This window comes from Epargyreus clarus, unplaced genomic scaffold, assembly GCF_041222505.1.
Source record: "Epargyreus clarus isolate Ecla_fem2 unplaced genomic scaffold, WU_Ecla_fem_2.2 ptg000018l, whole genome shotgun sequence".
Taxonomy (NCBI): domain Eukaryota; kingdom Metazoa; phylum Arthropoda; class Insecta; order Lepidoptera; family Hesperiidae; genus Epargyreus; species Epargyreus clarus.
In genome coordinates, this window is record NW_027332226.1 from 10,005,001 (window position 1) to 10,017,398 (window position 12,398).

Here is a 12,398-nt window from a genome sequence, read left to right on the forward strand (position 1 = left end):
AGGCAAAATAAATACATATTTTAAATGGCGGATACAACCCATTCGATCTCGAAGCATGCCATTTGTCCCCTAAAGAGGACAAATGGGAATTAGCCCAATCATGAAAGGATACGAGTGCCGAGTGATAGGACAGGCAGCTTGCCAGTTTGGCTACTAAAAATCACCGCATACTTAAACTGGATATGACATTTAGTTACAATACACGAAATTTTGACAGTATTATAGCAAAGACTTAAAAAATACTAAAGCACAGAGTGTTTACGTGTGCAGGTTGTTGATGTAGTTTGGGTACCTTAGTAACCTAATAAACACTACACATTATTGAATGGAGAGCTCGACAGCTCAATAGCTAATACGAATCTACATACAGCGCTTCTCATGATGGTTTAGAAACCAAAATTTGTCATTTTAATGTAGGTAAATTGTAATCGAGCTGTAGAGCTCTCGGTTCGATCGATCGGATTGACAACTCACACTAAGGGTAGGTAGTGAAGGTAGTTCTTAAACACAAGTATTGAAGAAATTGTAATATTGTTTTAAATTAAATATACGCGTCTCTACAATAGATATGATATATTTTATGTAGCATAGTTTTTTGTTATTGTTTTTAGATATAGGCGACAATTTGAACATACTTGTACTCACACAAGTTAACATGAATTGAATACATTAAAATCTTTGCTTTGGACAACACTTGAATATTTTATTTTGATTAGGATGGAAGTTAAAATAGACTGCGGTCATTTTTCCACCATATCCTTTCTTTGTGGCACATATGAACGATGATTACCGAGCATCACAAAACACATTGAACAATTTAAGCATGTTGTAAAATCTCTGTAATGTTCCACGTGAGGAACGTCCTTCAATGGCGACAACCTACCATATATCTATATAGCTAAGAAAACCCCTACCTACAAGCATATTTAAACGTAACAAGCTGGGGCCTTCCACCATCTTTTAAAAACCATCATAGTTTAGGAAAGTTTTATTTCCTCCTTAAAACAGTAAAATATTCCGTCATACACAGTTGAAAAACTTAAACCCTTATTATTTTTTCGCTTATCCATTGTATTAAACATATGAAATTGTCATATTTTGCTTAAAAAGTTAAATTTCTTGCAAAAAAGTAAAAGTATGATTAAAATAATATTGTGTTAAGAGATGGTAGTAATCCCCCCCCCCCCCTGGTATTTATAAGTCTAGTTCATGTAGAAATATTCTACATGAAAAAAAAAATTGAAAAGGCATGTGATATTCACAATGAAAATGAGGATTTTGATTTGGCTTTTTATTGTCTTCTTGAAAATAACATAGCTATAGTTATGATGTATAGGAAAATATATAAAAATACATAATTGCCTCGTTTTCCTGACTAACAAGCTATTAGATGCTAGACAATTAGTGCCCTTACTGCAGTTACCATTTGTATCTGCCCCAATAAGTATTTCTTTGCCTGTAGTTTAGAAAATTCAAATTAAATTTAGACTGGACCTTCAACGTTTATTCCCAAAACTAATTTTTGAAACGTTAAAATCTTTAAGAACTTTAGGACACCAAAAAATCAGTGGTTACGTTCGAAAAGCCGTGCAATGCTCCTGTAAACTTGGGCTACATAGGTTGTCGGGTACAAAAATGTTTTATGTATATATCTAATATTAAGTATGTATATTTTCAACCTACAGTTAAGCGAGATTCAGAGTGCGAGCGTAGCTTCTCCGTACACTCTTTAAAAATTCAAGAACTAGATAATTTGATTTAAATTCGCACATGATTCTCAAACTAAAATCATCTTTTATTCTTAGTAGGAAACTAAAGGCCTCGAAATCGGTCCAGCTGATTCAAGATTATCTAGCCAATACTTTGTTCTAGCAAATAAATATAATACATAAGTATGTGCAATCGAAATATCAAATTAGAAAAAAACGCACTGTTTAGTTTTGTTGGTAAATTACATTTGGGTATATAATGTATTTATCATTTCCTGGCAAATCCAATAAGGAACAATCATCGCATGTTTGTCTATAAAAAATAATATCAGAAGTGTGTCAGTCTGTCCATAAGAAACAACCAAAATTACCTGAATTCAAGATAGGTCACACCCAAGAAATGATCACACGAAAAGTGTGTTGTGTATCAACATTTTCACATTTCTTAGGATCCTTTTAAATAATACCATGGATATGTTTATCAAATAATTCGGATTATCAGCACATGCGAGCCACACTGAGGTCGCTGCCGACCGCGACGGTATTTTTAACATTCCCGGACCAACTCAAGGTTGCTTAAGATAGTCGCTTATACATTCGGATATGACCTAATTTTCTATTGCATATATAAATAGTCTCTTTTGGTGCGGTTTTGGGAGTTCATGGTATTTTAATGGCATGTGTTATTTGGTAATATTATATTGATAAAATTAGCATATATATTTATTGCTGGTTAACAGATTAAATTTTCTCTTTCGTTTTCAACACGTATTAGGTCAGCTGATGACAGCTTTAGGAATTATTATAGTATCCACATACAAAAGTTTTACGAAAACATACAAGTAAAACAGGAAATGTAGGTACGTACTTAGAGCTTGCAAAATAAATTGCATAACTTTACTAGTATTAAGTATTCCAAATATTGATTATTATCTAGCTGCCTATTCTATTCGGAACTTACTTGTAGTTACTGAGGTCTAGAGCAACTCACAAATCTAAAGTGGTCTTGATACTCTTGAATACTCTTGATTCATAAAATAAAAACGGATGTTATCTATGCTCCCAGTCACGGAGCATCTATTTATTTAATTTTAAAATTACCATCGTAGGTGGACAAGATAAATAAATGAATGATATTATAGCTGTACCTACCTACTTTGATTTTGTGCTTGATGATGATTTATTATTTTACCAAATGATAATCTTAGGGATCGCATTCGTACCTCAACAAAACTTATTCAATTTGGGTCGTCGTCTATGAAGAATTAAAGACGTGTTATTACAAAGTATATGTACATATGTTTCAAAATCGAACACATGATACGAGGGAACACATGGATGCTAAAGTCAATTTAGTAATAGAGCTGTGATCAAAAGGGCCAAAAAAAACACGTGGTAACACTACCCAGCCTATGTTGTAAATTACGAACAAGTTTGTTTTGCTGCAATTTTTTTTAGATATAAAGTATTTATTTTTAGATGTCAAGGATATTTTACCTAACTATTATTAGACAGATAGAGAGATAAAATCTTTATATGCTGAACATTTTACTTTAAATTAAGTTATATATTAATACATCCAGTATAAATTAAGTAAACGGTAGTATATAATATTGATTTTCAGCAACAAGTTTCTTTATTAGGTGGTCCTTCAACTAAGGCCTCCCTTGTTTCTGTCACGGGCTAAATAACAGGCTTTGGTAAATCATTTTCCCATCCCATAATTATTCAACCATCAAGTTAGCAATTTGTCATCAACCATAAGGATTTTTAAAATTATAAAATGGACAGGAAATCTAAAAACCATGTAAAGTACCTAAAACTGTCACATTTAAATTATGAAAATAATTATTTTTATAAACAATTACTTTTAAGTGGGTACTTTGAAATACTTACCAAATTCTATTTTATGCGGTACAGGTAATATTTGTTTTTATTTCAGCAAGTCGACAGTTATCAGTAACAGAATTCTCAGTACCTGCTTCAATCGAGGCAGGACAAGACGCTGAGCTTAAATGCAAATATGACTTATCGGAAAACGAATCTGATGCTGGATTATTTGTTAAGTGGTGGTGGTTACCAGGAAACGGTACGAGCGGGCAGCGGATACAATTGTATCAACGAATAGCTGGATATGATCCTGCTGCTATTGGTGACAACGTTGGTAAGTATTACGAGACATGATGTTCCACGATATGACCAGTTTTAAGCATACCAACGCTTTTTGTTTCGCTAACCTATTAACAATCAACCGACGCCTAGCATCGTTATACTTTTTGAGAATTTTTGGGAGCGCTAGAAAAAAAAATAAAAGCGAGAGGTGCACGAAATAAGTTTGAGAATCTCTGGTTTAGACGAATGAAATTTATATTTAGATAAATATGCCTGAAGTGTAATTAAACTAAAATAAAATCAACTGGTTTTCAGTAATTGAAGGAAAGGACGGAATCAAATTGTTGAATGTGTCACCAATACACTCCGGTATATACGAGTGTGAAGTATCTAACATAGACGAAGTACGTCAACGTCAGATGCTGATCGTGTTCTGTAAGTATGTAAAAATATAATTATTTATTAATATTTAATAACAAGTAGGTTTACCATTTAATATGGCAAGTAATGGTTCTAACTGACATCAATAATCAATGCCAATTAAACGGTACCAACAGTGTTTTTCAAAGTGTGGATCGCGATGGACAATATTGAGTACAAAAATATTTTACTAAGAAAATGTATAAAGTATAAAATATAAAAATTGAAAGTATTTGTCAGCTTTTTAACCGATTATTTTATTAATATCAAGAATAGTTAGTTGGTTAGTATAGGAGGATAATTGGAAACAGAGAGGGCGGGCCAATAAAAAGAGTTTAAAAATTATTTTTATTCCTAGTGGTTAAGAAACGCGGCCTCTCGATCGAGGGGTCCGAGGTTGAAATCCCAGGCACGCACCTTTGATTTTTCAAAGTTATGTGCGTATTAGAAATTAATTATCACTTACTAAACAGTGAAGGAAAACCTCGTGAGAAAAATTGCATACGTGAGAAATTTATAAAAACAATCTCAAAGGTATGTGAAGTCTACCAATACGCACTCGGCCAGCGCGGTGGACTATGGCCTAATCCTTCTCATTATGAGAGGAGACCCGTACCCAGCAGTGGGACAGTAATGGGTTGTTAGTGATGATGGAAAATTATTTTTTAAACTAACACAATGTAATGAATGTACATTTTCAGCGAAAGGTAGTGGGCCGCTGTTGAATGTGTCGCTAGTAGACGACCTAGTGGTGGCGACGTGCGAGGCGCAAGACGTCGCCCCCTATCCGGATATCTCCATCTCCCTCGCCGGGTTAGACCGCGATTATATATTTACTTTTATTGTTCCGTCATATTAATGCATGTTTTTGATCCCGATGTGTTTTGTTTCGTGAGCTTCTTGTCCTTGCATGTCAAAAATAGGTATAACAGCATAGTAAATCATATTACGCTTCGTTCGAGTTTTCTTCCCATTACCTAATTTATTTACTTATTATATTTCAGGAATGTAGAAGAATCATCAGGACATGTTACCGGTCCAATCGACGGTCTATATGACATATTTGATAATGTTACATTTACCGTAAATGAAGCAGACGGCGTAGAAATTACTTGTGAATTATTCTACAATGATAACGTGACTCACCCTCCATACATTGTCAGCCAAACTTTTGAACTACCAACAGGTATGTGGTGATGAAAAATTTATATCAAACAGTCCCTTAAGAAAGGATAAGTATTTGAAATCCTATAATAATATACTTTTTTAAATATTTGAAAATATTATTTTTTTAAAATTGAATGATCTCCATGAATATCACAATTATGATGCACGTACCTCAATTTTCTTTTTTAATATATATATTTTTTTATTTAAGTCAAAAGGCATTGCACCTAACCCTACGGGTGTAATCAGCAATGCAAACCTGTCCTTTCTACAGAAGGTCAAAAGCATTTTTTTGCATACGCCATCATTACTTATGTACTTCACGTTACTCATTTATTATTAAAATTAGGTAAAGTGATCTGGATAAATATTTATAACGAAAATATCACAATATTATTTCGAAAAAATAACGATATATGAAAACCAAACAATTTGGCCTCATTTTTACACGAATCAAATTTTAAAATATAATATCATAAAAAGCCAAGAGCTAATCAGTATCAAGTAATTGAAAAACCATTTCACATGTCCCTTGCCCATCTGCCCAGACATCTAGTCTTAGGTAGGTACATAGACTTCAGTTCCCTAAGCATGAATCACTAACGGCATTTGGGCCTGCGCCTGGTTTGTGGCATACATACAATTACATAGAATGCTTCATTTGCGTGAGTATGCTTACAACATTTCTTGTTTCTTTAATAGTTTGCCTAATTTAATTAAGGTTATTCAGTATTAACTCACTTGTGTGTTTAGTAGACGCAACACCCGTAAGTGTTCTTAAATATTTCGAAAACAATTATTGGAACTTGTTATAAAAAAATAGTGTCATTTAAATTTCACCTAAGTAATGAAATTAGTAGCGCCTAATTTAGTTAATTTAAAAAAGTAAGCTCCTGCGGTTAAATGGCTCTAGGTAAAGTAAGCTGCCATCAACCATAAACCAGAGAAATCACAGACTCATTGCTATTTTTCCGAGGAAGTTTGTAAGCTACTAAAAGAGTTTAACTCAAAATAGTTTCACAAATCTCGTTCTTAAAACATAAATTACAGGGAGATGAAATAGTACCTAAATGGCTTTGAGAATAGGATGGTACAGGTGTGTTATTTTTTTCATTTGGTTCAACTTGGCGGGGGCGCCTATTACTGTGCCCCCCTATTTATGTAAGGCAGAGTCGGTACATGCAAGCTGCATACTTGATTGTGCACTAACGAACGTTGGTTGTTGGTGGCGCGGTCCAGAGTCCCCGATGGAGGCGCTCGCGGACCTCACGACCGAGCCCTCGGCTGATACGTCGCGGCTCAGCGACAGTAAGTCCCACACCTCACTTCACCATCAACTATTTCCATATTACGACTTGAATGAAACAACGAAAAATATACCAGTCGATCACAATCCAATATACATTATATGTAATTAAAATTATTTACTTACTTACCTCATATAATGATAAATGTTGTATAATAAAAAAATTAAATAAATGTACACCAAATGTTCGGCAACAAATATTATTATTAACAAGAGAGAGTATAATATTTTGTATGTTTATCAGTATTATTAAACTATTTTATTAAGTAAATTTATTTTATATATATTAAAAACTATAAATATATTTATCGGCATTTTCATATGGTTTACTAAGGATAATATATGCAAAGATGCACAAATAATATATTAATAATAATATTAAATAATAATGTACCTATTGTAACATTTTAGAGTAGATAGATAAAGGAGTAGGTACATATTTTAGTAGAAGGAGTTGCTCCAAGTTATTGTGTAGTACTCGTATACACAAGCCGTATTTAAAAAATATCGTTTACTTTCTCAATAGTGATCGTAAATTATTATCAATGAGGAATACTTGTTTTAAAAAGGAACCAACAACAACCGTATGAATGCCTTAAAAGCACTGTATTGTGTGTATTTTATGAAACACTATATTAATGTAACGTAATCTATGTATTTACTGCACTAATTATTAAAATAAAAATCTTATTAGCCATGCAAGTAACAGTAACTAACTGGGCAATATACCTTATTAATTGAAAGTAATTGCCAGAAATATTTATGATTACTCGTAAAAACATTCCATTCAAACAAATCAAATAATAGTCAAATAAATGTAATTAATCAAAATTGTAATTGATAGTGTACTAGATTAATAACAAAAATCTTTAAATCAAAAATACAAAAAGAGACTACAGGATTTTTAATAAAGTACCTTCTAAGTGATTTATAAATGGGGATAAAAAATTACAGAAAATGTAGAATAAGTTGTTTAGATTAATTCAAATATTTTTTTGGTAATAAGTTCAAAAAGTAAGTCTGGCAATACAACGAGGTAATGCTACTCTTGGTACATTACCGCGGGGCAGCGATCGGTTCATTTATTTTATTTACAATTTTAGTTAGTTTTGGAATAATGTAAATATTTTTATTTGGTTTATTAAGTTCTTATAATGTAAAATTTCAATTATAATAAAATTTTCAAATAAGTAATGAAATGGATGTGGGTATTTAAAATTTAAACATTTCTGGTGGCGAATATGTACTGACGTAACTAATGTATAAGTATAATTTCAGTAGGCTTAACGCTTAATAAATTAATAAACACAAACTGTATGTAATCTATGTATATGTGTCTATATAACATAAATATTATTTACTTTGTCTTCCTCATTCTTAGATCTCATTCATATTGTTAATTTATAAGCATTTTTTCTATGACGACATTTAAATTTATTTTATTACAGGAGGATCGGTAATATTTAGCTGCTCATGGATGTTGCTGATTACAACAATACTTCCAGTTTATTATGTAGCAAATAATTAAAACTATTTATTTATATCTAAATTTAATTATAGTAAAACATAACGTAATATAAATTTTGTTGAATATTAAAACATAAAATTGAATGAATCTGTAAATAAATAACATAACTGTACCCTTAGTATGAAATTGCAATCGAGGGCTCGATGAATCGAATCGAGAGCTCGACAACTCAATCACTCAATTAGTTCCTAAACAACCACCAGAGGCGCTTCATACAGATTTGTATGGACGAATGAGCTGTCGAGCTCGTAATTCCACCATATTCTCATTGAGAACTCATACTAAGGGTATTGCTTATCAATTTTCTATATTATTTATAAGTCCTTTTTAAACTCAAACTATATAAAACGACCATTGAAGCATCCTTGACTGTAAAATGCGTGCTGGTCTCCTTAGCTACTCTAGATTACGTTATTTATTATGTAAATTGTACACATTACTTTATTTATTACATTTTACTTTCATAATAATGAAGTATAAGCAAGAATTCAAAAATGGGTACAAAATCAGAAATATAAAATTTTACCTAACCATGTTAATATACCTAAGTAGTATCTATGAGGTAAAAAATAATTCCATCATATTTTCTGAGAATTTGTCAAATTACTAGCTGTATTTTACCGATTATTTTAAATAGGTGTAAATGTTAATAAAATAAATAAATACAAATACATAAGTACAATTTTGATTAACGGCGTACTCAGTTCCCCTAGGTGTCTATGTACTATGCAAATGACAAACGCAGCGCAGTAGTATCAAAATGCCAAATTCTGGGCTTTTCTCTTATAGAGAATTAAGAGCAAACCAGGATTTTTACTGCCTTGCATTGTTATTATTTTTAAGGAGTTTTTGATATACTTACTTAATTTTGTCGCCAGAGTAAAGTATGTACTGGTTCTTACTTTGGCGTATCTTACTACACTAGTTGTGCTAAAAAAAATTTTTTTTGTTTAAAATTAACGTTGTTCCTAAGGTCTACATTGATAGGTCTATAAGTGGTCTTATAATGTACGATCTGAACCTCTTCCTATAATTTTTATTTAATTGCATACGTTATTATTTATGTAAATATGTATTTACATAAGGTATACATATACATACATATGTATGTATATTAGCATGAAAGCACGAATATAAACAGCAGCTAATTTTTTCGCCGCGGCTTGATTGCTGCACTGATGATCTGAAAAATAAGCAAAAAATCAGATACCTATATTTAACCAACCTTAGCTAGAGGTATTCTTCCTGTTTTACTGAGAAGCTCTGACTTAAATAAAGTTTCATTTAAGTAAGGAGGCATAATCCGCGCCAAACTGCTAGTACGCTCTGAAGTTGTGAGCAGGTGTAGTCATACAATTTGGTATGGCGACGCGATTCATTACTATATTCAGAGCGGACTAACAGTTTGCGCGGACTATACTTATCTCTTGTGGAAATGCAAATAGGTAAAAACAATTATTACTAAAATAAAATCTATGCCGGACACTCTCTATAATATATTCGTACATATTAGGTAGGTATTCATAACACTATTATTTTTTTGGGTAAAAATATAAGGTAAGTTTATGGTTTACTTGATACTTACCAGTGTAAATAGTTTTTTCTTTCAAAGCCATATACCCAGCTTCAGATAAGGTGAGGCGGCAGGTGACGGTCCCCGGGCAGCTAGCTTCAAGCTGCGTGATGCTCTCCGCGTCATACAGCGTCAACTCAGCACCGCTGCGCCATATCCGTTGGTGTTGCTTTGGTATTAGTTTACTGAAAATTAAATTATACAAAAAACATATGTACGGTCGAATTGAGAAACCTCCTCCTTTTTTAAGTCGGTTAAAAAATAGATAGTAATAAAAGTCTCTGTTAGATGTTTATTTATTATTTATAATATTGAAATAGCAAAAGAACATTCAGTCCACTTGGTAATTGTAAAGTAATCCAAATGGTAAGTGGCTACTGCCACCTATCTGCAATCAACCTCTGTAAACAACGCCAGATAAGTTAAGAGTATCCTATCTGAGGTAGACCACAGATGCATTGTTACCCTTGAGGGCTAAGTCATAACGCTTTGGATAAATAGGTGCCCTACCTATATCCCCTTTACCACATCCTTCAACAGTCACAGCAGCCTGCAGATATCTACAACAACTTGATAAACTGCAGGAGTCCAAATTGAATTTCATCACAGTTGCGTTGTTATACCAAAGTTGCAGCACTGGTGCCGCCGCAGTCAAACCACCAAATGTTACCATCAAGACAGCTTGTTTATTTAATTTAATTAGATGATAACTTACTTGTTATATTCAAGTATTAGATCAGGTTGTGGGAAAACACCGCGGGCAGTACACATTACATCATAAGATTTTTGACTTCGACTTCGTACTTCTAAATCAAGTTCTCGTTCAGGACCTGCGATTAAAAAAAGTTACCTCATTAATTCATGTCAATTTAGATGTTTTATTTTTTAAATCAATGACACCAGGTCAAGTAATAATAACATAACAAAACCTACGAACTTAGTAAATGTTAATTTCTCCACCGCCGAAAGTGCAAAAAGCATGCATAATACCTACATAGATGTTGATGTTAGATTATTTACTTTAAACAGGAAAATACATTTTCTAAAAGCAAATACACTTATTCTTACTGAACACAAGCATGGTCTTGGTCTGTTGCACCGTCGTACCGTTTCGTGTTACACTGCAAGTATAATCTCCGCTCAATTGTGGATCTAATCGTACTAAACGCAGGATGGAGCCTTTATCATAGACAGAGGCTAAAACAATAATAATAATTAATGATAATATTAAAGTATAGTCCGCGTAAGACTGCTAGTCCGCTCTGAATATAGAAATGAATCGCGTCTCCATAGCAAATTACATGACTACACCTGCTCGCAACAACTTCAGAGCGGACTAGCATATTGGCGCGAACTATAACAAGTTTTCAAATGGCAATCACGCCTTGGCACAGTGTTGTATGTTGTATCGTGATTTCTGGCCGCCCGAGAGGTAGGTATATTAACAGAGTACCTACTTTATTATATGGTAGATTTAATTCGAGATCGTTAATAATCAGTTCTACCCGTAAACCGTTCACGATATAAATGTCAATCTTAAAATCTTATGATATATAAGATTTTATTGATGAGTTAATTTGGAATTTTCTATGTACCGGATACGTGTTCAGAATACAGAAAAACCACATTGCTACAGGATTTATAGTCGCTGATCGAAGCGTCAACACTACAACCACATTTCTAATTAGTGCTAAACGTGTTTTTGAAGAACTCTTACAAGTGGCGTTTCAACTTTATTGTTAGATGTCGCAACTCATCTGTGGCTCACGCTCTTGGCCTCCTCCAGTCGCGAAAGAGGCAATGTAACAAAAAGTATTTCGGCCATAGGCACCTCAATAAGCACCTAAGTATAGGTAATAAATTTACGAGTAAAAACATTGTTTTAAAAAACTCACATGAAACATGGAACGTCAAGTCCAATCGATCAACCAAAATACCGTTGACTTTAGCCGGGGAGTATGAATTCCATCGATATATTGGCACGTTGCGTTCATTAAAAAGCCATTCAACTGAATACGGTCCTTCGTTCATTGTCTTGAAGTCACAATGCAATGTAATCTCCGATACATTACCAATTTGGACCAATTCAGGCACCACCAGTTTTTCTATTTTAACTGCATTTAGAATATCTACATAAAAAAGACATTCATTTTATATATTTTAATCAAATAACCGTCCTAAATTGCAGATAAATTTTATTATTTACATTACCTAAGTTACTAATCTATAACCTAAGTATATATTATTAAATAAAGTTAGGTAGGTATGAAATTCTGTAATTAATTCATTTAAAATAAAATACCATTTAAATAATTGCAATCAGTTACTTACTAGAAAGTAATAAAAGTCCTTCAAAGACGGATAAACTACCATATATCATATTTGTAGTTTATTTGCACCGGATTGCGACAAACAACTATAACACTTACACGCACATGGAACCGAGAGTGATCTGTCTTGAACATCGGAATGTAGAGATAGTACAATTCTACAGTGCGTGTTCGCATGACTTGGGTATTTATTTATTCCTTAGATACAATTTATGTGGTATTTGTTTGGCCTAAGCAATGGCCTAGGATGATT

At 32.9% G+C, this 12,398-nt stretch overlaps 2 protein-coding genes across 3 annotated transcripts in view; one reads left to right on the plus strand and one right to left on the minus strand.

The window, feature by feature from the left end:
- The window catches only part of LOC140749523 (uncharacterized), a 9,868-nt gene extending 1,455 nt beyond the window's left edge, over positions 1–8,413 (plus strand). Inside the window, exons 3-8 of one of the 2 annotated variants that reach the window (XM_073082602.1) lie at positions 3,652–3,873; positions 4,137–4,256; positions 4,943–5,054; positions 5,246–5,427; positions 6,648–6,716; positions 8,163–8,413. In XM_073082602.1, the coding sequence (XP_072938703.1) occupies positions 3,652–3,873; positions 4,137–4,256; positions 4,943–5,054; positions 5,246–5,427; positions 6,648–6,716; positions 8,163–8,242 (785 nt within the window). In that variant the 3' untranslated portion in view covers positions 8,243–8,413. The remainder of the gene's footprint in view (positions 1–3,651; positions 3,874–4,136; positions 4,257–4,942; positions 5,055–5,245; positions 5,428–6,647; positions 6,717–8,162) is intronic. The other variant, XM_073082603.1, reaches the window with a different exon arrangement.
- Positions 8,414–9,158: 745 nt separating this feature from the next.
- LOC140749644 (uncharacterized) lies at positions 9,159–12,377 on the minus strand. The gene is made up of 6 exons (XM_073082756.1): positions 12,147–12,377; positions 11,711–11,944; positions 10,884–11,012; positions 10,531–10,645; positions 9,828–10,000; positions 9,159–9,172 (listed from the first exon to the last, which is right to left on the minus strand). Exons 1-6 carry the CDS (start codon positions 12,193–12,195, stop codon positions 9,159–9,161), a joined length of 714 nt encoding a protein of 237 aa, XP_072938857.1. The 5' UTR covers positions 12,196–12,377.
- Between the last annotated feature and the right edge of the window lie 21 nt (positions 12,378–12,398).